This window comes from Pelobates fuscus, chromosome 13 (assembly GCF_036172605.1).
Source record: "Pelobates fuscus isolate aPelFus1 chromosome 13, aPelFus1.pri, whole genome shotgun sequence".
NCBI lineage: Eukaryota > Metazoa > Chordata > Amphibia > Anura > Pelobatidae > Pelobates > Pelobates fuscus.
The window spans coordinates 90,425,979-90,453,726 of NC_086329.1; the positions used below are offsets into that span (position 1 = coordinate 90,425,979).

General features: G+C 40.6%; 1 protein-coding gene across 1 annotated transcript; it reads right to left on the bottom strand.

The window, feature by feature from the left end:
• Window positions 1-2,120: 2,120 nt before the first annotated feature.
• Window positions 2,121-27,431, bottom strand: ADAR (adenosine deaminase RNA specific). Its single transcript, XM_063439303.1, has 16 exons — window positions 27,280-27,431; window positions 19,754-19,817; window positions 18,301-19,616; window positions 17,898-18,081; window positions 17,656-17,786; window positions 17,396-17,531; window positions 16,071-16,279; window positions 13,335-13,488; window positions 12,626-12,797; window positions 12,445-12,538; window positions 6,133-6,252; window positions 5,830-5,963; window positions 4,057-4,239; window positions 3,753-3,865; window positions 3,311-3,435; window positions 2,121-2,871 (listed from the first exon to the last, which is right to left on the bottom strand). Exons 1-16 carry the CDS (start codon window positions 27,429-27,431, stop codon window positions 2,631-2,633), a joined length of 3,528 nt encoding a protein of 1,175 aa, XP_063295373.1. The 3' UTR covers window positions 2,121-2,630.
• Window positions 27,432-27,748: the final 317 nt, after the last annotated feature.

Below are 27,748 nucleotides of genomic sequence, written 5' to 3' on the forward strand. Positions count from 1 at the left end.
TTTAGGAAAACAAGTTATATCATTGCATTGTGAATTCTCACCAACTTATGGTTAAGTGAGAGATTCAGATGTGTACTGCTACTTGCCTGATAATCTTAGCATAAGAAAGATGAAAGTGTGGAAAAAAAAAAACCTCCAAATATTTAAAGCAAAATTCTAGTGAGACTTTTAAAGGGACACTAAGCTTTTGCCGTCTCACTGCTCAATTCTCTGCCATTCAGGAGTAAAATGACTTTATTCTGTTTATGCTCCCCTGGATGTTATTGACACAGCCTGCAAGAAAAAAATGGTTTCATGTTCAATCCGATCTCAACTTACATTAGATTTTTTTTTTTTTAATCGCCTCTGTAAATTGAACTTTAATCACACACACGAGACTCCTGTAAAGTCTGGCAATCTTTTAACAGTGCAGGAGATAGATAAGTTAAGAAATCAAATGGACTTTGCAATAAAGTGTAAACCAGGAGTGCCCAAAAGGTGGAGCCCCAGATGTTGAACTACAATTCCCATTATGCTTTGCATGCCATTAAGCATCATGGAAGTTGTAGTTTTAAAACATCTGGGGATCTACCTTTTGGACATCTCTGGTGTAAACATTAGATCTCACTTTACAGGAAGAGTTTAGGCACCATGTGTGAGTCACACCCAGGGGAGGTGTGGCTAAGGCTGCGTAAACAGAAACAAAAGTGATTTAACTCCTAAATGGCAGAATTGAGCAGTGAGACTGCAGGGGCATGATCTTTACACCAAATCCACTTCTTTAAGCTAAAGTTGTTTTGGTGACTGTAGTGCCTCTTTAAGTCAAAACTATAAGTTGGATATGTTTTCAAATTCATCTACTTAAGGCTAATATTTGCAAAAAATTGTGGCAATTCTCAATTTAAAGGATAAACGCCTTGTTTCAGTTCATCAGAATACAGTTGGAATTTAACAAATACTTAGTATACAGAAAATGCATTCACCTCAGCCTTTTACAAGTTATACTATAATTTGTATTCAATAACTATTACACAATAGAATTTCTCTGAAAGTGGTCTTTAATATTAATCTAAATATAAGCATGTGTAATCAGAGATGCTTCCGTGTAATCAGCTCCAGGCTGTTAAAATACCATAAAACTGGCTTGGGGAAAAAAAAGCGTTAAATCCACAGCAGCTTGATTGATTTTTTTTTTTTATTGTCAGAATTCCTTTATGTCATACGTAGCTCCAGTGTTTTAAGCCAAACATACCGTTTGAAAGACCAGTCAGACTTGCTTGTCCATAGTACTATATAAATTCTTACTGGCAGAACTGTAAACTCATGCATTGGGCCCCAGTTTACAGAACAGTACCTCACGACACAAGCATGTGCCTGTTAAAAGGAACTTTACACACACAAAAAATATATATTATATATATTTTTTTCTCTCAGAGATGACACAAAGTATTTCTAGAGATTTAATATGGAATGTTTAAAAAACTCGTTCCAGTCTCCCTTACAACCCCCCTTCTTCCCCAAAAATGATTCCCAAACAAGCAAAATATCAACGTTCTAATGCCATTTGTCAGACAAAATTAGCACTTACAGTAGCAGTCAGACGTGCACTGGTGTTTGCAATGTTTTACTAAATCACACAACTGTATAAAAATCAGATAACAGAAAGGGGTTTGTATACTAGATTAGTTCTCTTACTCTCAGCCACAAGGACCTGCCATCACAGATATGGGTATTAAGTGAAGAAAGTAATTCTGATGCAACATTAAAATTAAAGGGAACAGCGAGAATGTCCATTGGGGTTTAGGGTGACTGCTCCACGAATGGAACTTTGCCCAAACTGTAAATTGCATCCTTCAGCGCTGCGGGCAAAAAAAAAAAACCTGGAAAAATGGATGACCAACAGAGGATGGAGCAACTGCTATAACTTACACTGGGCTAGGTGTCTTTTTATAATATGTTTAGAAATCAAATGATGTCAATGACATAGCCTACAGCCTTTTATGTCTAGCTTTCATTCAAATTTAATAACCGCATTCTATAGCGCTACGGAATCTGTTGGCGCTATATAAATGGTAATAATAACCCCTCTTCTTCCTCTCAACAAATTGAAACGAGAAGGTTAACACAAACCTGCAGTGCACTTTGAAATTACAGATCAACTTTATTCTAGACACAATGGGGAGAGTGCAAAAAGAAAAAAAGATCTGTTCAACTGGATGTTCAGAAACTATTTAAAATTATAAAAGAACACAATCTACACAACTGATTGAATGTCCATGTCAAGCATTCACTACAAAATCATTTGACAGCAGTAAAGGCTCAATGTAAACTGCACATAATAGGACATATTTCTCAACAAATTTAATACAGACATAAAATAATAAGGACCATGGATTCTGGGCTGCAGAAAAAAAAAATAGTAGTTTTTTTTGGTAATCTGAGATTTCATTCAAATTCAGACGATATGGAATTTAAAATGTTGGTTCCCCATGGCCAAGTTATTAAATGTTTAACAAAGACAAAGGGTTTTGTGGAACGGTGGAGGTCCCATCAAGAAACTGGTCATGGATAGTTTGTTTTTTTTGCAGGGAACAGCCACTTAACACACATACTCAGTGCATAACTGGTAACATTCAGAAAATGTATTAAACTTAATTTGCTGTCAGAGTAAAGCTCTTTTCCTCCTGTGGTTTGCTGATCCAGTTCCCGTATCCCATACTTTGGAGCGCTTTAAAGAACTGTCCTTTGGCCTCCTGATAAACCTGTGCAGCGTTTTTTATATCGCTGTACGAGCTGCACGTCAAAAGATCTTCACGCTGGCGCCTCTTGCAGAGTTCTTGAAATAGATTAAACATGTGAAGCTTGGATACGCGGGAGATGTCCATTTTGGCCCTGAAAGAGAAAATAGAAATAGATTCAGCTTTCAGTGCTGCCTTATAACGATTTATCACATAGTGACATAATGCAGGAAAGAATGACACCAAAATGCATAAAATAATCTCGTGGAGGAAAACAAAAACCCGAACCCTGTGCAATCTGATGGCATAACATGGGCATCCATGGCTAACACTAAGCAACACAAACTGTGCACGGTGTATTTTTCATTCAAATTAAAAATGTTAGAGAAGGAAATTATTAGTGAAACTTCATGAAACCCACAGAAAGGACCATTTCCAACAGTCCTCTGCCAGCAAAATGCTGTGTATGGATCTGCCATAGCTTATATCCGCATTGATCACCTCCCACTACATAAAACGGCAAATGTGCACGTCTTTCCAAACCAGCAGGATCAGCTACAACTTGGAGGAAACCTCATAAAAGTTCAGCTTACCCCTCCACTTTTCCCTTTGTCCCATCCAGCACTTCAACCTCCTCATCAGCGAGGCACCAGTTCACACTCGATTCCTTGGTCTTTCCTGTCTGCCGGTGGGAATCATAGACACTGACCCGTCCAACCTAAGGCATAGAAGGAAAAAGCATACAAATGGTGTAGTAAGTCACCGATGTTAAACTGGAAGACTCACTTAGAAATCCAATGAAGAGAGCCCTCATGATCCCAGTCTTATAGCAGAGCTTACTGTGCTTATGTGAGGATTTTTAATAACTTGCACAATCTCCCCCCCCCCTTATCAGCTTAGCTCTTACCTCTATGTTACACAAGACAGTACATTTATTTTTGTTTAAAATGTCCACAAAGAAAACGCTTTAGACGGGTTTTTCCATGTTATGTTACTAAGACAATTTAGGGAGAAGAAGAAAAAAATCTTGCATACCTCTGGGTGATTCACAATGAACATATCCGGCAGCTGCTCCTGAAAGGTAGAGCCGTCGCGAGTCATGCGGCAGCAGATTGCTCTCGTGAGATGCCCTTGGCTAAACAGGTATCCTGAGAAGGAAGAGACACTTAATACGGTTGACAAGACAGGGTTAAACAGATCTGAAAGGTGGGGCTCAATACAATCTAGTTTTCAACAGACCAGAGAATGGGGTTCTCCAAGTCAGGTTAGGTTCTGTAAAGCAGACAATGCAATGCAGGCATTGTGTATAGTAACAATGAGAAGTTCCGTCTCTACATACCAAGTGTGAGTGAGCTAAGGTACACTGGCTCTATGAAGTGGGTGAGAACTGCTCCTTGCAAACCCAGGACATTCCAACGCAAGATCTTATCGCTGCAAGACATGGTGCGAAGTCTCTCTCCATGCTGGATTCCATCCCAAGTGGGAACAATATCACTTGATTCTACAGGAATCGTGCCTTCTCCTGTGGATCACATATTAAACAGCGAGACATCAGGTAAAACCTACTCATTCAAACAACATTCTCCAAGTCAACTACCAAGCCAACAGAAGCACATGAATGTCATTAGTCAAGTAAGAAAAGATCCCATACTAAAGGTCAGGTTTTTGGTGGTTAGAAACGCACTCATTATGAGTTTTACACCATCAAGAAGCCACAGGCACTAAGCACTGTGGCAATGAAGGAGTTAATCTGTCTTGTCTGGGATTTGAATGTGAGGAATTTTACATCTTGTGGTAGATGGTCAGTATCTGGCCAGAATTGATGACACAGCTGTTTGTGGGGGCTGGAACTGGCATGGGATTGGTTGAAAGTTGCAAGCAGAAAAACAGCAGGAAACTGGAACAGTATATAAAAAAAAAAAAAAAAAAAGCAGCACAAGTTTAATCCTGTCAGAGTGGACTGAAGCAGGAACAGTGCGGACGGACTAGGCCGACAGATGAATACAATGCGAATTTAAATCCCCACTACATGTAATGCAGAGAGAGCAACAGGAGACCCAGGTATAAATCGACATTTGGAGCCATATTTTGTGGCCTAAGGCTGGCTGACAAGCTGAATGCTGCAAACTTTAAATTCATTGAGAACACAGCGCAGTGATTTTTGGATTTCATCTGCAGAAGGAATACACCCAAGCCGACTGTGATTAGCTGGGAAAACATGCTGGATTCAGTACTACAGAATATTCTCCCATTAATACTGAATACAGGCAGATTGCAGTCACAAACCACTCTACTGTTTTAACTAGGAAACCGGCCTGCTGTTATCAGTACTGATATTGGCAGATGGTTTTCTTAAGGTTATGAGTTTGGTTAGTGTTGTTTTAAGGTTAGGTGTAGTGTAAGGTATGATGATATTGTTAGCGTTCGTGTAAGCATAATGTAAGGGATGGTGTAGCGTTCAGCAGGTGGTTGGAAAGGCGTTCGCATTAACTACCAAAAATTAATTGAGGCATTTAACAATCAGGAATGAAAGGGAAGTCTATTTTGAATTGTTTTTCTTAAAGGGATGCTGTAGTGCTAGGAATACAAAGCTGTATTCGTAGCACTATAAGCTCCTGCTACTACTAGAGGCAGTCTTAACCCTGCAAGATAATAATTGTAGTTTCCCAGAATAGTACGATTGTTGAGTTAAGAGGACAGAGTCACTGCACCCAGACCACTTCAATGAGCTGAAGTGGTACGAGTGCCTATAGTGTCCCTTTAAGTTACTCTACATATGCGTAAAAACTATTAAAGGGACACTCCAGACCCCTAAAGTGCCTGTGTAAGGTAGATAAGCAAGACTGAAAAGTGAGCCCTGTGCCCTTTACCTGAAATAGTACTAGCAACAAATTCCTTGTTCAAGGCGAGAGAACCTTAAAACCTGTCACAGACCAATATATGTCTATGTTCTATTAATGTCATATTCAATTGATACACACACAAAGGACCAGATTTTTTACTTTGATTTTAAGACCCAGAATTGCCCTCCTAAGTTTAACTCTCTAACACTGCTATGGTTTACTGATAGGCACATGTAATGTCAATATAAGTATAAGTTTGCTCCACATACCATTTTCAACTTTCGTTCTCAGCTTGCCCTGTTTTGGGTTTTCAAAAAGCGGGTAGTGCTTGCTGTCACCATCTGCACAGGGTTGATCACTGCAGGACTTGTCAAAGAGTGCTCCATCTCCACAGGGAGCGGTACTGAAACACCACATCAAAACAGTCGTTAATGCATACAGGCTTTGTAAATGCTTAGGGAACAAAAATGACAGGGAAGAGCAAAGGCTGATATTGTCAGTGGGAACAGTTAATGCAGCTCCTCACAGCATCCCCAACAACAAAAAGCAATACGAAATCCATGCACACTGACCTGATGTAAAGGTGAAAGGTTATTTCAGGCCGAATTCTCAAAAGCTGTCCTTCTGACTCCTCAAATATACTCTCATCTGGAATATCTGGGTTATATTTTATTAACTGGTTGTACAAAAACCTGGAGAAGGAAAGCAAAACATTAATGTACATCACTATTCCTCCCTCCTGGGTCTGCCAATTCCTACATGTGTAAAAAAAAAAAAAAAAAACACAACTAAAAATCACTATATGCTCGAGAGAAAACGTATTATATCCCTTTAACCCCTTCAGGACGGAGTCAATAGTGCACGTTCTGATCAAAACAAAACGTAAACAAAAACTGGAATTTGCGCTATATGTCTGTTCACCCGTAGTTCCCCTCTTTCAAATTATATGCACCCACACTTATTATATATCATTTTGTTCAGGAGAAACAGGGCTTTAATCTATCATTAACTATTCATATATGGAACATCATTTATTATGAATAAAAGTAAAAAAAATGTGAGAAAATAAGATTTTTTTTTAAATTTGCATTTCCGTCTGACATTTTAACTGTGAATGTCATAATACTGTTAGGTTTTACTGCAAAAAAAATGCACATATTTGTAATCAGCGATGTCTCACGAGTACAACAGTACCCCCCATTAACAGGTTTTATGTTGTTTTGGAAAGTTACAGGGTCAAATAAAGAACATTACATTTTCAAATTGAAATTTGCCAGATTGGTAATGTTACCTTTGAGACGGTGTGGTAGCCCAGGAATGAGAATTACCCCCATAATGGCATACCATTTGAAAAAGTAGACAAGCCAAGGTATTGAAAGTGGGGTATGTTTAGTCTTTTTTAGTAGCCACTTAGTCACAAACACTGGCCAAAGTTAGCGTTCATATTTGTTTTTGTGTGAAAAAAGCAAAAAACGAATATTTGGCCAGTGTTTGTGACTAAGTGGCTACTAAGAAAGACTGGACATACCCCACTTGCAATACCTCAGGTTGTCTACTTTTGCAAATGGTATGCCATCATGGAGGTAATTCTCATTCCTGGGCTACCATACGCTCTCAAAGGCAACATAACCAATCTGGCAAATTTCAATGTGAAAAAAATGAAATGCAAGCCTTATATGTGACTCTCTAACTTTCCAAAACACCATAAAACCTGTACATGGGGGGTACTGTTATTCTCGGGAGACTTCACTAAACACAAATATTAGTGTTTTAAAACAGTAAAACATATTACAACAATAATATAGACCATAAAAGTGCAGTTCGCTTGTAAAAAATGCAAAAAACGTCACTTTTACTTAAAATATCATCGTTGTAATACAATTTACCAGTTTGAAACACGAATATTTGAGTTCAGCGAAGTCTCCCGGGTAAAACAGTACCCCCTATGTACAGGTTTTATGGTGTCTTGGAGAGTTACAGGGTCAAATATAGTGCTTGCAAATTAAATTCTCTGCACTTTCTCCCTGTGTTGTCATGCATGTCAATCAAATTTTAATTAATCAAATCACATAATTACGTTAAAAGATTATTTAAATATACATGTAGAATTTTAATATATATGCATTTATAGGTATTTAAATTCTACGTGAATACTGATGTAATCTTTTATGTAATTATATGTATTTATCTATATATATATATTTGCGGTTATTTGCATTTTATATATAGATAGATATATATAGAATGTCATTCTAAGTGTATTTTGTTACCGATATATATATATTAATAACAAAATACAGTTAGAATGAAATTACATATGCATATATAATTTATATTAAATTTTGTTTCAATATTTTATTTATTTATTTTATTATTTAATTTATTTATTATTTTAATTATACGTATTTATATATAATATATATATGTACATCTATTATATATATAATATATATACATATTATATATATGTAATGTCATTCTAAGTGTATTTTAATATTAATATATATACTTAAATTAATATTAAAATACACTTTGTATGACGTTACATATATATAATATGTATATATATTATATATATATAATATATATACATATTATATATATATAAAAATGCATTTATTTTATTTTTACACATGTCTAATTATTTTTTTTAATTCTTCCCACCAGCAGGGGGACTGTCTGATATTTCAAACAGTCCCCCTGCTGGCATATCCACAGCCAGCTATAGGGGGCCATGTGATCGCTCTTTGAGAGCGATCACATGGCCCCCGGGGGCCTCATTTGCCGTGGGAGGGCTGCCTGGGCTGTGAGGCAGTCCTCCCGATGCGGATCGCGGCGGAGGTAAGTATAACTTACCTCCTGGGGCTGCAAGCCGTTACGGCGTGCTATGCCGTCATAACGGCGTTAAAGCCCACTTAACCCGTGACGGCATAGCACGCCGTAACGGCGTTAAGGGGTTAAAGAAAGTGTTCCCTCAAACACCAATAATAAAGTAAAAAAAAAAACAAAGTACGTCTAAGTAACACCAAAGCGCATATATATTAACATGAAAACAACCTGGGTTAAATATACTGGAGGATCAGAATAGCCTATAATCTCCAGGAAAGAAAATATGCAATGCAATAAGTACAAATAAGGGGTTGGTAGAAAACTCACTAGAAGGCTGAAAAGGCAGATAAAATCCTCTGCGTTTTGCGTTTCATTCAGCTGGACGCAGAGAATTTTATGTTATTTTACATTTTTCTTTCGCACTTTTTGGATCTCAGGAGTATATCCTGGATATCTAACTGCCTCATTTTGAAACCGCTATTAGTAGAGACATGCTGATATTTCTTCTGAATTCCTGTAAGTGCGTATTTGTATTAATCTATATTTTCTTTATCTTTTTGAGTGGTCAAGAAGAATCCTAAGGAAGATCATCACTACCACATATTTCAGGTACCACCCTTTTTATTAAAGTGGCACTCTCACCGTTTAGAGACTCAATAAAGCAGTTTGGGTGTAAAGACCATGCTCCAGCAGTTTCACTTTAAATCACTTTGGTTTTTGTTTGGGCATCCCTAGCCACACCTGCCCTGGCTGTGACTGACAGGCTGTATGAAAAAAAAAAAAAAAAAAAAGGTTTCATTTTTAATGAAACCTTAACTTGCTTTGGAGCTTTTTTTTCTACTCTGTAAATTGAACTTTGATTACACACAGAAGGCTCCTGCAGGGTTTAGGAGGCTATTATCAGAGCAGGAGATAAGAAACCATATACTAAACAGACTGTACAATAAAGGAATCTAAAATATCTAGGCTCTTTTTCAGAATGTGTTTAGGAAGGCTCTGTGTCACATGCAAGTAGGTGTGACTATAGCTGTATTAAAGTTTTTTAACTCCCAAATGGCAGAGAAATGAACAGAGACTGCGGGGGCACGATCTATACATCAAAACTACTTCATTAAGCTAAAGTTGTTTTGGTGCCTATAGTGTCCCTTTATTACTATGCACTAGAATAGACACTAAGGATGATTTATCAGGGATAAACCGGAGGTTTTTAAAATGGGTAAGTCTACAATTTAAATAGTTAAAGGGACACTATAGGTACCCAGACCATTGCATCTCAACGAAGTCTTCTGGATACAGAGACCATTAGATTGGTATAGTGTGGGGGGTCTATGCATGCGCACTAGTTTTACAATGATTTCCTATGGGAATGCATTGGATTAGCTGATAACATAGATCTCTATAATCTCAGTCAAGGTGGTAGGCCACCAGGCCACTATAGGATTAGGAATAATCTTTGTATTCTTAAAGGGACTCTCCAGTGCCAGGAAAACAATCCATTTTCTTGGCACTGCAGGTGCACTGCACCTCCCATCCCCAGTTGCTGAAGGGGTGAAAACCCCTTCAGTGACTTACCAGAGGCAGCGACATGTCCCACGTCGCTGCTTCTTCCTCCGCTCATGCTCCTCCCCTTCATCACGTCAGCCGGCGGGGGAGATCTAATGCGCGTGCGTTGCAACGCCGCGCAGGCGCATTAGACCTCTCCATAGGAAAGCATTGAAAATGCTTTTCAATGCTTTCCTATGGGGATTTTAGAGATGCTGGAGGTCCAAAAAACCTGTGCTATAGACCAGGAAGTAGACAGCCACTAGAGGAGGAGTTAACCCTGCAAGGTAATTATTGCAGTTTATAAAAACTCCAATAATTACACTTGCAGGGTTATGGGTAGTGGGAGTTGGCACCCAGACCACTCCAATTGGGCAGAAGTGGTCTGGGTGCCTGGAGTGTCCCTTTAACTACTATAGTGTTTCTTTGAAGAGACACTAAAGTCACGTCTCAATATAAAGTTATCTGGGTCCAGTGCCCCTGTCTGTTGGAATGGCAATGTTTACATTGGAGGATTAACATTCCTCCACTAGGGCTTCCTCGGCTACAACAAAGTAAAACTCCTAGAGCAGCATCTGATTGGCGCACACACACACACACACACACCTGTAGGTAAGCACTGGATTGGCTGAGATCATTAACACCGTTGATCTCAGACAAAGAAGCTCATCGGCAGTGAGGCGAGGGCTGAAAGTTAAGTCATACTCCATTCAGACTCTTCACAAACCCTCACTAGGGGTCTCAGGACTTTGCGTTAGGAATACATGTTTGCTCCTTTTGACTGTTCATCCATTTTTTTTTTTTTTTTTTTTTTTTTTAATTTGCATTTTATTAGCTTTTGCACATAAATCTTACAACGTGACCAATATATATGTAGAGTAAAGTATAGTAAAATATAAACATTTGCAATGCTGGGTATGGGTCCGTATCACATATAGCCAAACAACACTACATGTTAAGGAGATATGATACTAGGTTAAAATATGCTAGTTTTACTTGTAATGTCTAGGATTAAAGTAAAGTGTCTCTAGATTGTAGTTGTGTCTTCGGTCTCTCGTCATTGATCGTAGGCTTGTTTTGCCGTCCTCGCATTGTAGGTTTGCGCTGGAACTCTTCAGGTAGTGTTCCTCGAGCCCCGTAATTTTTGCAATGGAAGGGTCTTCACTACTGCAGATTCCAGTCTCCACCGTGGTGCGGTGTGGCCCTGAGTCGTAGGGGTCAGTATGTCGTGCCCCTTGGGGTCTGCTCGTTTCTTTGGTGTAGGCTCCGGTTGTATTTGTTGTCGTCTGTCTGTTAGTGCATTAAGGCTGCGGAGGAAAGGTTCTGGGTCCTCGGAGGAAGTGAGGGTGACCTGTCCTGTTCCCGACATTGCCAAGAGTGACCCGTCCGCTCCCCATCTGTACTTCACGGAATTGTCTCTTAGTCTCTTTGCTATGGGTGCCAGTTTCCTCTTCTCTACCAATACTGCAAAAGGGAGATCACTGTATATCGCCAGTGTAGTGTTTTCGTAGTGTATGGTTTGTAATTCCCTGGATCTGGCCATGATCGCGGCTCGTACCGCTATGTCTCTTGTGAGAGCGATTGTGTCTCTCGGGGCGTCGCTAGGTGCTGCAGCGGACTTTTTCACCCTGAATGCTGCTTTTATGGCGGGTGAGGTTGCTTCACTTTTGATTCCCAGAGCTGCTATCGGGTTCCTGGCGAACTCCAATAGGTGCTCCCCTTCAACAGCCTCTGGGATACCCCTAATACGGATGTTCCTTTGTCTGTGTCTGGTTTCGAGCAGTGTCATTGCCCGTTGCATCTGGCGTACCTGAGTGGTGAGTTCCGCTATTTGGCTGCTGTTGCTTTGTATGTGGCTGTCTCTGGCGGTTTCTCTCTCCTCCACCTCTTTCACTTTTTGTTGTATAATCCCCATTTCATTTTGTGTCTCCGCCAGATCTGCCTTCCAGATCTTCCTCAGGTCCTTTAGCAGGTTCTTAATGTCCCCTTTAGTAGATGGGGATGAGTCTTCTTCCGACTCCGAGGTGTGGGGGGTCTCCCCCTGTGCGGATGAGAGTCTTCCGAGGCTTCTGGGTCTGTGTGGGCTTCGGGCGCCATCTTGGGCTGCAGCCGCGGTTCAGGCCTGCTGAAGGAGAGCCTGATATCAGGCATACGCGGGGGTTCGGGTCGTGCTCTTTGACGATTCTTGCGGCCCATTTCGTTCTCTGGGGGTTCGTGGGTCTCTTGCTGTGAGTAAAGTTTGTTTTTTTATCGGCTTTTCTTTCTTTTTTGTGGGTTCCTGTCGGAGCTCCACAGATAGACGTCTGGTTCAGTGCTCTGCCGGCCACGCCCCCCGACTGTTCATCCATTTTAACCTTTTGCAACTGTTTAACAATCTATTATAAATTTTATAGTAAACAACAATAACCTATTAAAAGGGCAGTTGCACCAAGAGAAAACATTGTCCGAATGCTTTACCAGGTAATAATAGTAACACAAAGTACATTGGGAAAAGGATTATCCATTCCACTTGCCTTATAAATCCCCTGCGAGAAATAACCTCAGCATGGCAATCGTTCACTGTCTCTCCTCTCAAACTTAGTTCCTCTCCCTTTACGCAGCGGTTTCCTTATTGAGGGGGAAAAAATAAGTTCTGAGTCACAGAAAATGGCAAGGAAAAAGAAAGTCAAATTGTGGTGGAAATGTTAGATTTACCTGTTCCGATGCTGACTACAGTCCCCAGATCGCTGCTGCTCTTTCTCATGATGATCGCGGCAAGGATCTTTCTCCCAAGCAGGCTGTTTTGGATCCTTGCAGTCAAGCTGTTAAATTTCTGATGACTGAGCATGGCAATCTGATCATGAATTGTGCTGCCACTTACAGGAAGCTGTGAAAGAATCAGATCTTTATCAAACACTGAACACCAAGTCAAAAAGACACTGCATGTGTAACCATGGGTTTCCTTTTCTAGTGCACTATGCACTCTAAATGGCAGGCTGGGTAGAGATTAAGGTGGACATTTCTAAACATACGTTTAACTACTATCTGGCTGACCATAGATATTCCCTGGAAAATTCTACCACTGACCGATATCGGTATTCACAGGGCTGATTAAAGAAGTTCTCAGTCCAGTCCTCGAGTCACACAGTGGTGACTCACACAAAACTGGAGAATACCTAAGTAGTGGACGGTTGACGTATCGGGTGGGAAACACTGCACATATTACAGTTGACAGTGCTCTGAACACCAAAAAGACCAAAGATACTAGGAGTTCTGTGAGCAAGAAATGGTTCTATACCAGGTCAGTACACAAAGCTTGATCCAAACGTTGTGTCCTAAAACAACTAGGCTGAAAATATGATGTGATAAAGAAATGCTTAGCAAAGGCCAATTCAACTTAAGCTTGTAACACCCGTGATCTTACCTCCGTTATGTTCTCCCCTTCACGGATGGCCTTTTCACCCTCACCAATCAGTACTCTCAGAGCAGCATCGGCTGCCTCAGCTTTAGCCTGTTTTTTGTTGGATGCCGTAACAGGCGGGAACCATCGCCCCCCGACCTTTGCTTGAAAAACAAACCTGGAGTGGAAAACAGATGGGGCGCCACAAATCAGCACACGGCTAGTACCTCCCACATTACTTTTATAAGGTTCTGTAATGGGTTTTGGTGTCTCACAGTAGCTGGATGCCTGTGGCTACAAGGGACCAACACCTAAACAACATTATAGTGTTAAGAGGTTAAAACCGATCCATGTATAACGCAAATGAAAGGAATAAAAAATAAAAACAATTAAAAGTTCAAATAATATCCGGTTAATATCCTGGGATATTGGGATATTAACCGGATATTATTTGAACTTTTAATTGTTTTTATTTACTTGTTTTGAATCCTGTAATCCTATCAATTTTGGACCTCCACTGTGGACACTACACTACCACCACTAGGAGTTCCATATGTATATGGAGAGATGCCTTTTTAAACTGCTATCTTGTAAGTGCAATGAATAAATGTGATTTTGTACCTTTCTAAACATACTTCACTATATTGCATTTTTTACACTTTCTACATTTACATATATCGTGTCGGAGGATATCTACACTCATCACATAACCCCTGAGAGGGTGAAAGGCCTGAATTATCGTTTGTTTGTGAGTGTATTTCCAATCTCACTTATATTTCACCATTTATATATACTTTTTTACGCTATGCAAGCTATTTCAATTCTTTCATAGATTTGATCAAAAGGACAGCTGACCCATATCAGGTTGTCCCATTTTTCAATCCAATTTAATCTTTATATATCTATACGTATTCTGGGTGGTTTCCACTTTTGTTTGTTTACTATATATTTCTATAGGTGATTGTGAAGTTCACCTGGGGCTACCCACAGTATACGTGTATATCTTTAGTGTATATACTTTATTTTTGATGGAAAAATATATACCTCCATTTTAGTACTGTAATGCTGAGGTCATATGGTATGGCTTTGACAGATGTGTTTATGATCCACAGTCACACCAATAATACCGTGTAAGTGACAAATTCCCTTTCATGGTGGCCAGTAACAACTCCCATCACCCTCAGATACTTACTGGCCATCCCTGTATTAAGATGATTGTGGCGAAACCAGCTTCGCCACTGTGAACTGGAGAGGCCTGGCTGCTAGCCTCCTGCCCGCTGACTATGGCCCCTGGACATATTGCACTTTAAAGACTATATTTGGGCATGTACTAATTTATATTGCTGCTACTGGCCCTTTAAAATCAGCAATGGACATTTTGGGACTACTGTCCCTTTAAGACTGTGAAGCATATCCTATTGTACTGCCTGTATATTGTATATGTATTTATGTATGCAGTTAACCTGGGTTATATATATATAGGCAGCCTTCATCTGATTGTTCGGTAGAATCACTCCATTCATTGTATTGAAGAAACTACCGAACAACCAGACCACCCAGGATTAAGTGTGCCTCCAATTACCGTTTGCAACAATGTTGCAAACGGGTAATTGGCAATCATGTAATGTGTTCTGTGTCCTCTGGGTGGCCGCCATTCAGGAAACAACCACGTGGCGGCGGCCATCTTTAACTGCCGAACAGCGGTGTTTTGCCGTCGAGTGTCTGGAACTGAAATCGGACACTCGACTAGGCAAACACCGCTGAGACCTCCAGACTTCCAGGAATTCGTATAGAAACCACCGAATGACCCGCCGTTCGGTAGAAAGAAACATACGAACTAGGGGATTCATGCGAATCCCCCTTAGTCTCTATAACCCAAGTAATTCGTATGTTTCATTCACCTGTTTGTGACCGACCGCAGGGCCAAAATGCATGGAACTGTTTTCGGATACTTTACCCATGCGGTCGGTCAATACTTTAAAGTCCCATAACTCCCGAACCATTTATCCGAATGGGCTGATTCTTGCATATGTTGTCCCCCTGAATAAGGGCTATCAGGGGATACCTGTTTTGGAGGTGTAGCATAGGTATTTGGGGTACATCCAGGAATTGGGGAAAAAGGTGTACAGTATAATTGTGTTAAGTGTTAATCTAAGGGGAGGAAATGTGTGGGAGGTACATCCATGTGATTGGTTAATTTCATCCTCCCCCTGGGAGTGTCCTGTATGTACTTGTTGGTAATAAAAGCCAGACTGGGTGTCCCAGTCTAGAGTCTTGCTTAACCCTCAAAGCGATGTGTCGTCTCGGTCTTTGGGGGAATGGGATTGTATGCTGACTGCCAAGAGTGTAAGCCGATGTCTGCTTTTCTTGTTCAGCTGTTCCAGTGTTCGTGTGGTTCCAGTCGGGAGAATGGTGTTTGCAGTAGCTGCCTGCGCATCGGGAAAGGGGATTATCGCCTAAACTGGGTTTTATTCTCTTGTGTGTGAAACGGTCCGTTACAATGATTTCATTCAGCTTCAGAAAAGGCTGAGCTTACAAAAATAAATACCCAACACTGCATGAACACAGACAGAAAATGGTACAATCCATGATAACATCAAAGAAGTTCTTTAGTGTCGCTGCATTACAAAGAATATCTTGGCAATTAAAAAAATGACATGTAAATGTTACATAGCATGCAGATTGTGTGCCCCTAAAATGGAGGGTGCAAAGTGAGGAAGCCCATGAATGTGGATATTATTCTACAAAAATAATACTTACTTGGGATCGTGAGGAGGCCCAGTCTGGCTGACCATCTTGAACTCTGCAGCAAAGCCTTTGGCGCGAGAATACTCCAAAAGGCCACTTACTGGGTTGGCATTTAGATATTTGATGAAGTCCCGTACGCCAGATCCCTGGGCCATTTTTATATCTTCCGTTGAAAGCTCTGGGGCTGGAACAAATTCGGAGCCGTCGGAAACTGGTTCAGCCTGGGAAAGAGTTGTAGACAAGCTGTAGAAGTTACCGGACAATAATATAACTGGATTACGCTATAATGCACAGCATGTCCTCAAATTTGGCCTCAGTTTCTCAGATGCAGTATGGAGTTTTCCTGCTTTTACATTTATTTATTTTTTAAATAAAAAAAAAATGACATAAATAATCCATTCTAGACTAAAGTGTACTTATATGGAAGACATTATTACACAACCCTTTCTTAAAGTTTAGAAAACAGTTGTACTATATGTGGTTACTTTCTTGCCATCTGTGATCTTTTATAGTCTAGGAAAGTACCTCTCTGTGAAAATGAATCTTAAATAATGATAGCTGAATGCTGGGCCTCAAGCTGTTACAACACTAACTCCGGAAACCTTTTGGACAAGCTTAAACACAGTCAGTGACTGGCAAACGGTGTTTAATATGGCTGCTGAGAAAGTCATATCTTCAAATCTTCCACCATATTGCTTAGCTTTGCATCAGCAAATTCCATTCTGTCCAAGTTAGACCATAATGAACTGACTTACTGAGGAGTGTCAGAAACAAAAACAGAATTGATAATGCGAATAGAGTTGTCAGAGCTTTTAGTAATATCTGTAAAGAGGGGCTGAACTGCGGGCGGTGTAAAACAGTTTGAAAACAGACTCTTAACATCATAGACACTACAGCAGGTTGTAGTGGTTACGGTGCGCCAAGGGGACCTTTAAGCAAAAAACATTGTATATTATAAAGATAAAATTCTCAGTCCCCCTTTGATATGACAGAAGTACACCACAAGGCACAATTTTCCCCTAACGGTGACAACCTGGCTTTATTGCCAACACACCAGGAATCGACTGACAGGTGATGGCAAGGACTATATAATTAGATTTTGCTTCAAAAAAATATACAAATACAGGAAAAGTATATATTTACTAGTAGTTCTGCAAGCACACTACAAAAATGAATTTTATTCCTATAATTTAAAATCATGTCAAGTAAACCACGACAAGGAAGGGTGAAAGAAAAACTAAAAGAGATCGTAACTAACATTTGGATCTAAATGAAGTAAACAGCTAAAACCAAGTCCCACCACATTGCCCCTAGTAATATGCGTGGCAGATCCTTACCTTCTCTGGCTGCAAGGCAGATTCTCCAAGAAGCTGTTTAACAGCTGCCTCCGCAGCTAGTTGCTTTGCAATTTTTTTGCTGCTGGCCGTCACCTGAGGGAATGACTGCTTACCGATTCTTACAGCATAGGTGAATCTACAAAAGTAAATGTACCACACTTCAAACAATGGGACGTTAAACTTTATAGGGGTAGTCATCGTCATCTAGTCCTCAAAACACAAGTGAATTACTGAACAAACAAACAAAAAAATAAACTTACTTGGGGTCATGGGGTGGACCTTCTTGTGACAAGAGTAGAAACTCGCATACATTCCCAGACTTCTGGCCATGTTCCATGAGGACGCTTATAGGGTTTTTACCACAAACGGCAGGGGTCTGCGATACAGGTTTCTATGCAACAAATCACACGAGAATACAGCTTATTAGTACAATTTTTTAAAAATCGTAAAGTTTGCTCGTGAAATATATAGATTACAGGGAGAGAAAAGACTGGTGTCCTACCACGTCGTCCTGTGTTTCCCGAACCTCAGACTTCTCAGACAGGACTTCCTCTTCTGTTCCTCCTTGTTCCTCACGCAGAAGAATCCGCAGGGCGAGAGAAGCTGCGTCCTTCTTGGCATTTTTCTTGTTGCTGGCTTCAGCTGGTGGGAACCGCCGGCCATTGATTACTGCTTGGATTTTAAACCTGTTTTGGTTTTTTAAAATAAATAAATAAACAGAAGAACATGAAATATTACACTAAAGGATGTGACACTATAGATTGCATGAAAATAAAGAGAGCTTCACAAGAATAAACTAATCCCAACACTGCATCATTTAGCTAGAAACATGGAGTCACATGCTGCAATTCTGTATGACCAGGCAAAGTCATGATTGGAAGAGAATAATAAAAAGATTAGCTTACCTGGGATCATGTGAGGGTCCACTTTGTTCAAGAAGAATAAAGTCGCATTGCTGGGAGCAGAAGTGTGTGAATTCCAAGAGACCGCTGACCGGGTTCTTTTCTTGGCAAGCTTGTAATTTCTCCAAACGGGACATCTCTTTGGGGGGCTCGTAATACTGTGAAATCATGTCACCTTCTGCACCACCCAAACGAATCTCTGAATTTCTTTTTATTGTATTGAGGCTATCTGGAATATCATCAAGAATCCATTTGCCGTTCTCGTAGTCATCAAATTCCATGCCTTTGGCCCGTTTCCTAGGTGGTTCATCAGTAGGAATATCAGCAGGAAGTGTGTGGTCACCTTCGTTCTCTGTGGTCTCTGTAATCATCTCACCACCGGCACAGTCGATTGTTGTGCCTTGTTGTCCATTCTCTCCTTTTATCTCCTCATCTGCCATCACTTCAGGTACTACTGAAGTCTCTCGCTCTTCTTGCGGGAAAACTTGTGACTCCCGCAGCTCTATTGCTTTTTTTTTAAGCAAGATTCTTTCACGTTTTTTATCTGAAAGAGACCATTTTGGCGGGTTTATTCCTTGCCTGCAGACATCTCCTTGTTTCTCCAAATTATTTAGGATCTGGTTAAGTTCTGGAGCTTTAGCGATGCCCACATTTTTCCTGATGTTAACTGGAGTTGATGCTGGATGTTGATACAAGTATTCAAGTATTTTTTCCTTCCACTCAGCAATTTGTTCAAGAGACATAGTGAAAGTGGAGGAATTTGATCCAAAGGATGAACCCTCTTTCTTAGCGTCTTGGTTTTCCCCTTGATGGCGGACTTTGTCAATTTGACACTGTGTAGGATAGCCACCACTATTTACTAAACTCCAGTACGGTGGTGTCTCACCTTCCCTGTGGACCACACCCCTCTTAAATAAAATGTAGAGATGATGATTTATGTTCTTTTTTTCCACGTGGAGGAGCCTGGACAAATGTTTCGCTGTGCAGGATTCACCTCTTAACTCTCTTAGGACCCTCAGTAAATCTTTTTCAAGAGGAGTGGAGGATACAGAGAGTTGCTTAAAGTTATCTGACAAGTTGGTAACAGTACGTCCAGGATAAATAGGCTGAGGACGTGGCTGATAACTTGGCCGAGGTCGTGGCTGATAACTTGGCCGAGGAGGGTGAAATGAATAGGGCTGCGGTGAATACTTTTGTTGATATGTGAATCTTGGTGGTGTTCGGTATGTGGTAAAAGCAGGAACATTCACATCAAAGTCTGCGCGGTTTCCTAACTGAAAATCTCTTTGCTGTGCTCGAACGGCGTCCGGAAGATATTCCTGTATAAGTAAAGGATTGTTAAATGAGGCAGAATTAGGATTCTGTGTGAAGGCATACGTTTTGTACATGGGACTAGACCCCCGCCCTTGATATGCTCCTCTGTTCATTACTTGACACCAAATGTAAGCACGCAAACCTTACGCCCAGCGAAAGTTATAGAGGGAGCCGCGGGCTGCTCTCCACTCACGCAAGAGACGGCCCTGCCAAAAGGAGAACAGACAATGAACAGACAGTTCACAATCACCACTGCCGAGGCACCTACAAAGACCACATGGAACCAAACTACTGAAACAAGACACTCCCAAAATGAAACATCTACATCCAGCCAAAAGGAAAGTGGATGAAAATGCACAGGAACATCACACACTGTAAACATATTGATTTGGAATGGGACTTCAAGAAAAATTGATATATATATATATATATACACACACACCAAACATTTAAATTAAACCGGCACAGCAACTTGAAATAGATTTGTAATGAAGCCATTTAAACCTCATGATGCTAGCCACATCTATTGCTTGCCTTGAAATTGCATCAGTTTAGATGTAGAGATTTTAATAGAGCTGCTAATCAGAACACCCTGCTCATTTTTAACCTCTTAGGGGTCAATTATACTCTTCTTCTGGCCCCAAAAGACCAAATGTGAATATGGAACATACTGCCTATTTAGCATTGGCAATTCTACAAAGCCAGGTCAGGATTCAATAAGTTAAAGAGGGGTTTATTTTAATGGAATTACTCTGTCGTTGGTATCTACATGGTTGAATATTTATGAAAATGGCAGTCGTGAGAAATTTATATATATAAAAAAAAAAAATAAAAAAAAAAAGACATACATTAAAACGTGAAACTTTCTCCTACAATGTAAAGTCGTTTTTGGTAAACAGTCTGCTTTAATCTATCTGATCGTTTCTATGTTTACTGCGGGAATTGAGCGGAATTTATTTATTTTTTTTAAATATAGGGGGGAAAAAAAAATATATATATATATATATATATATATATATACACACACGCATCTTAGAAAGTGCAAGTCACCTGTGCAGATTCATCACCTTGTGCACTATGGAACCTCACCACCCCCCAAAAACAATGCAAACAAAAAGCTCTTACCTTGCAATTCTTATAAAGGGTACAACAATAGTAAAAGCATAGGACCTTGATTTAAAAACAAGGCTAAGAAAGGGTTACAAACAAACACTCCCCCACAGGAGCAGGTCCTTGCAATGGATGATCATGGAAAGCGTTTATGGGGGGGGGGGGAGGGAGTCAAGTTAAATCAGGGGCCTAGGAGTTAGTTGTGAACAGGAACAGACTCGGTTTCCTGGATTTAAGCTCTGTTTTAAGTTTCAGTTTCCTTTCTCTGTAAAGCTCCCCCTTCGGACAGACAGTGCCAGCTAAATCCTCAGCCAATCAGAGTACTTGATGGGAGGAGCACATAAACACAACTGAATGAAGCAATATATGAATGACTGGCTTACCACAGATCACACAAACTGCACATTTACCTGATTTACACTCACTAAAAAAAGATATTCACTTTTTATCCATTCTGGTTTAAAAACCATCTGCTGTCAAACATTGCCAAAGGGACACATTGCATCCTCAGCCAATATCAACTTAAAATGTTATCCCCATGCAAAATCTTAAAACTTATTCCAAAGAACACGTCTGTAACACGATAACTAGAACTTGCCTTTTAATTATTAACATTATACCAATGAAACAGCTTAAAGGCAAATAGTGCCATTCTCCAGGTCAGTGGTTTTATGTATTCACAATCACCCAAAAGCAAAGGACTGTTTCAAAATGTAACCTTTTCTTATGAAGCTGGTGCAAGATAATATGTGATCGCCTACTGTTCTTCCTTTCATGGTACATCTAACCCAGTTAGTAATTAAAACCATATTTACTCAGGATAATGAAATATTGCATAATTATAAAAAAAAAAAAAAAAAAACACATCAATGTAGGTTTTATGAAGTTTGACAAAACATACTATGGCCATACAGCAATACTAAAAGCCACATGGCAATGGACACATCAACTATGACGACTCTGCTCATTGTTTGCAAAGATCACGGTTTCCCTGAACACTTGTATTTGCAAATCAATACAGTTTTAAGAAAAGATAATTTTATGCTTAATGCGATTTACATTGAATTTCAGAATTCTAGGATCTTTATCTTCCGAAAGGGTTACAACAACCGTCAAAACTAATACAACCCGTTGTAGTGGTTGTGATGGTAAAACTACCGTGGCACTATTCCCAGGTAATGGAGCAAAATGGAGATTGTGTGCATCAACATTTGCAAACAATTTATATTAGCCTGACACCCTAATAATGCTCCCGGGGTTAAGTTACACCTCTGGCAGTAGAGGGGATAAACTCAGTACGTGCAGGGTTTCAAAGTGTAACATTAAAAAGTATCCAGGCACCATGATCACTTCAAATTACATTCACTGAACACATTTCATTGATCTCTCAAGACATCTAATATGAATTTAATCCTTAAAGACCAAAAATCAGACAGCAAAATGAAAAGTATTGAAGAACCATTCAACTCCGTTATATGAGAAATCAGGGGGCTGGCTGCACTCACCAGAACATGCATAACTAGGGTGCTGCTGAGCGCAAATTTATACAATAAAAACAGAAGGTCCAACACACTCCATTATCCCCTAAACAGTAACCTCAGTGCTGACAGATTTTTTTTTTTTTTTTAAAACACCTAATCTGTGGAAACAATAATGGGGGTTTAGTTACATTATATTATCATACATAGCATAAGCCTGCCACAACGTCAATGTACCCCATCTTTGGCAGGTCCTACACTACCAGCCTAGTATCTGCTTCATGAGCTACTTACTTGGGGAAAAAATTCCATCGGGAGTTCTCGGCAGTACAACTCCGTTATAGTCACAGCTTGGCTATTTTTACTGAAATTTTGCCATAAGTTGTTCAGCTCATTGTTTAATGAATAGACCAAAATGTAAAATTCAGGTTTTAGTAAACATTAAAACTATGAACAGAGAATCTCCCTTGAAGTGAAGTGTGTCAATGAGCTGACTTAGGTAAACATCTCCCTACTGAGACGAGAGCATTGCAGGATCATATAGCAAGTTCTATTCCATATCCTAACACTCCAAGCCAGCATAACAGCACTTTAAAGCGACACCCAGACAACATACGGAATCAGAAAACATTCACTTCTTAATGGCAACTACGCTTTATTGCCCAAAGAATAACATCTTATGTCAGTATATATATGGTGCAGTCCTTTTTTTTTATTAAAATGTTTACAAGTAGCAAAGGCTGTTAAGTATCTTGAAGCCGTGGAATAGACACAAACTAGGAAACGTCACAGCTGCATATTGTTTAATTGTACAAATATTTTGGAATTGAATGTTTTTTATTATCAAATCCTAAGCAAAAGGAGTGGAAGTTGAACGCAAGGAATATCTCATTTGTCTAAATACTTTAAGTGGTTTGGCTCAAATGGCAGGGACTATGTCCATAACCTCGTTACATCATGACAACTACAATAAGTTGTAATAGTTATGGTGATTGCATCCCTTTTAATTAGAAGCACAGATTATTCACTGCCCTGAGGGATTAGTTATTGCAGGAAATTGCACGGGTCAGAAAAAAAAACAAGAAACTTTTCAAACTAAAGCTGACTCCCAGAAAATAAGACAGGTTCCTAGTGTGGTTCATTGCTAATGAACCAATGTTTTAAAAACTCGTGTAATGTGGCAAATTAATTATTTGAAGGAGTTTCTTCACTAAACAAGTTCTGGTGAACAAAAAATAAAAATATTACAAAAGCTAGAGCAAAACAGTAAACTTGAATTAGCGTTCATACATTGCTGTGTATAAAGCTGATAATCTAGCATGCACTTTGCTAATTGGTTTCGATTATCTATGTAGAATACACCGGGTTAATAAGTCTGACAGTTTTTATAAGAAAACAACTTTTCACTCGGCAGAATGCATATCCGGTAAGTGACTTTTTAATTACCCTTTGCACAGGATCCTCTTAACAGGTTCATCGTCATGTTGACAGGTGAGCACTTGTTTCAATCCCATATACAGTGGTGGTAAAACCTTGCATACAGCGGGATCAGGGATACTGCATGTGCATTTTTCTGGATTTTCACTTACCAGGTTGTGTGAAATAAAAAAGTGCTATCTAGAATTTACTAAAATAGCAAACCATTCCCTACAAAAATAGATCCATTTAAACTAGGTTACAAGTCTTGTTAAAGAAAATGTATTGTAGTCTATTGTATATAGTCAATGGTAATATGTTATCACCATCCAAATTTCTTGGGATATTGGGCACTGTGCACACAAAAGGCCAACAACACATAAAATAAAGCATCACAGGAACAGAGGGTTCACTAAGCAACGAAAAATCCTTTACACCAAACAAGATGTACTTAGTGATATGTGTAACAGTTTATATAAATTAATCCTTGATATGACAACTGTAAGAAGTCAGACTGTACTGACATAACCAGGGTTTGTACGGCGATTTAACTTTGGAACATATATTTCCTAGGGATGGTTGCTATACCAGTTTGGAAGGTGGCAGAGACTACATTTTACCCACCTGTCGAGTTTTAATCTGTCCAAGTGAACAGAAGAATTTCTGTACCAATAACCTAACTGTGGGATCTTTTTAGTACTTTAATATTATTAGGAATGACCCCAGCCTTATAAATAGCAGGAGCCCAAGTATCCTAGCGGTTATATTATTTGTGACAGACTTACGCAAATTTTTATTTTTGGTTACATCCCCTTTAAAAAACATATATATATATATTTTTAATGATTATTTTTAGATTAAACTTTGCAAACCTATTTTATATAATTTTAAGCACCTTCTTTAGATGTATATATAAGTTAGTGATTTTTTTTCTCATTAACACAAGAAAAATATATACTCATCAAGACTTGACAAATTACCTTGGAATCTAGGAGACAGATTTTTCAATGTCAAAACTACAATTCTTAACCCCTTAAGGACCAAACTTCTGGAATAAAAGGGAATCATGACGTGTCCCTGTGTAAACAGCCACCCTGGTCCCGAGGAGAGGCTTGCTGCTAAGTTTTAGTCCCTCGGAGGGGTGCTCTCCATCCCCCGCGATGGGAAGCGCCCGAGCGGTGAGTGGACGGCCGCTGCCCCGCTATCCTGCTCACCAGCGGTGCGGGCGACACAAGAGGCTAGGGGGTTCTTGTCCCATTTCCCCCCCCCCTCTGGACCGGGGGGGGTGATCCCGGTCCCCACCCTGGGCCCTCCAGCGTGCAGTAACACCAGCACCATGGCTGTGATGGAGCTCCAAAACTAGAAGGCCGCAAACAAGATGGCGGAGACCACATGCTGAGGCACACACCTCACACTGGAGGCAAGCTGACAAGGGCCATGAAAGAACCGGCAAGTACCTGTTAAGACCCAACTCGGGCCAAGCTAAGCAGCGGCGGAAAAGCCGGGACCACGCTGAGCCGTTTCGGGCAGGGGTACAAGCCAGCTGCAGAGGCTGACACCAACGACCTACCACACTCACGAGCACCTACGGAAAATGTCCTCGAAGGGAGAGACAAAGACACAGCAACGAAGACCTGCACACCAACAATCTTAAAGCACCGTGAAAATGACGCGACAGCCCGCAAATAAAAGGGACACAGCACGGCAGAAGGGATCCAGCGCCAGCCCAGGGCAGACACTGGACTAGACCACAAGTAAACCATAAAGGGACTGGTGAGCTGCCAATTGCCTGGACAGCACTCACCGTGACAGTAATTAAGCTTTCGTACCTTTGCTGCCACTGCACTCCACTATACCTCACGGGCGAGCTTCATAGCACACTAACTCCCATCTGGCTGAAGAGGGATTAAACCAGGGGTGGAAAAACCTGCATAGGACTAAAGCTTTACGATGACGCCTTAATTATTAGTCTTACAACTCTGTATTGCTATTTACTCTAGCTGGTATACATATAGCAAAGACATCATTAATTCACCTAGCATACCTTAAAAACTTAGGGAAAACCCTAGCACAGGCTCATACAAATAAGTGTTGAAATTATAATCCCGCTAGCATGTACCACAAATGTAGAATGCTAACATACACTATCACCACAAACAGTTAGACATGCTTACATCCCTAGGCCTCCTCTGGTTTTCATCAAAAAAGAAAAGGGGGCTGTTTACTCTTAACCCCTTAAGGACACATGACGTGTGTGACATGTCATGATTCCCTTTTATTCCAGAAGTTTGGTCCTTAAAGGGTTAAAAACCTACTGTAGCAACCTAAGCCTGACTAATAATCAATAGGTGACTGCTGATTTATTTGCATGTCAATTCGCTTGATGGTACAAAGAGAGACTCGTGTGAGAATACCATGCTTGCGACTTCTCCCTAATACATCTAAGCTTGACAAGCTCTGCCGCTGCGCTAGTTACCTAAAGTTAACTATGTGACCTGTTCCAGCAGTATATGCCTGTATGTTATGCCTACTATCCCTGCTTTCCAGGTGATCGCTCCATTATATGTTAACTCAAGTAGGAGACTATAAGCAAATATAACACGCCTGCGGTTATCTTTTTATTGCGTTTCATAAATATTGCGTTTGAATTTAGCTTGAAACACAGATGTGCTTGCTGTTTTTGCATAATTTTCCCTACATGTCAAAATTGTTACGAGATTGTTACAATGTACCCCAAAAAAAAATAAGAAAGTGCAGTTTTTGAGTACCGCATTGTCAATACTGGTGCTTAATCCATGTGTGCTGTTGTGGCACTTGATATATGCTTGTAACTCCTCATGCACAAAAAAATAAAGAATTAAAAAAAAAAAAACAATAACTAATATTTATTATCTTTATGCCTTCTGGCGGCCATTCTGTTCCCCCCTGTCCATGAAATCTATAGTTTAGTTGCTGTGGATTCTTTTGACTGACGTTTGTGGGTAAATAAGCTTGGCAACTGAAATGGAATTTTGCTTAAACTTCCCCCATTGACGCAAAAATCCAAACATGGCGCTCCCCATGAGAAAAAGTCCCTAATTTGTCTAATGTATAATTAACAAACTGAGGTGAATATCACAAAACGAAAACAATGAGATATAGAAAGAGATGTAGGAATCAATGTAGCAGTAAAGGTTGCATTGTGACAGAGTCCTTTTAAGGTACTATTGGTCATTCATTTCGTGTCCCTGTGCCCCTCACAGACACCAGGCGCCCTGTGTACCAGCCATGACTCTCCCCTCCCCTCGACACAATGCAGCCCTGTGTACCAGCCATGACCCCCCCTCCCACAGACACCATGCAGCCCTGTGTACCAGCCATGACTTCCCCCCCAGACACCATGCAGCCCTGTGTACCAGCCATGACCCCCCCTCCCACAGACACCATGCAGCCCTGTGTACCAGCCATGACTTCCCCCCCAGACACCATGCAGCCCTGTGTACCAGCCATGACCCCCCCCAGACACCATGCAGCCCTGTGTACCAGCCATGACCCCCCCTCTCTCCCAGGCTGGGTGGCCAGGTCTAGGGACATGGTGGCCCCATGGCTGCCTGTGATCAGCCTGGACTCCTCGGACAACGCTCCCCCATGGCCACACTCTGCCCGCCCGGGATCCCCCTCTTACCGACCCCGTGGTGGCAGCGACCAGCAGCTCTCTTCCTTTGTCCACACAAGACACTTCTTCCGGTGGGTTGATTTCCGCTTCCGGGGCAGCACGGCTCGGCGTGCGAGCAAGGAACTCGCGCGGCAACGGCGGCATGGGACGTGATGACGCATGGGCTGGCTGGAAGGAGGACGCCACCTGCTGGTAGACACAGAGACAGACAGCAGCAGTGTATGTGTTCAAACACCCTGAGAGACCAGGGGGAATAATAACTGGGCTTTATAATGTATTTACTGTCTGGGTGGATAATAACTGGGCTTTATAATGTATTTACTGACTGCGGGAATAATAACTGGGCCTTATAATGTATTTACTGACTGGGGGGATACTGACTGGGCCTTATAATGTATTTACTGACTGGGGGATAATAACTGGGCTTTATAATGTATTTACTGACTGGGGGGATAATAACTGGGCTTTATAATGTATT

Bases quoted from the DNA above. Each gene is read 5' to 3' on its own strand.
- ADAR (XM_063439303.1), bottom strand. From the start codon at position 27,431: ATGCGTCATCACGTCCCATGCCGCCGTTGCCGCGCGAGTTCCTTGCTC. The intron at 5,964-6,132 runs GTCAGTGTGCAT...GTGGTGTTTCAG, and splicing joins ACCTTTCACCTTTACATCAG to TACCGCTCCCTGTGGAGATG. The intron at 3,436-3,752 runs GTATGCAAGATT...TCTATGCCTTAG, and splicing joins TCATTGTGAATCACCCAGAG to GTTGGACGGGTCAGTGTCTA.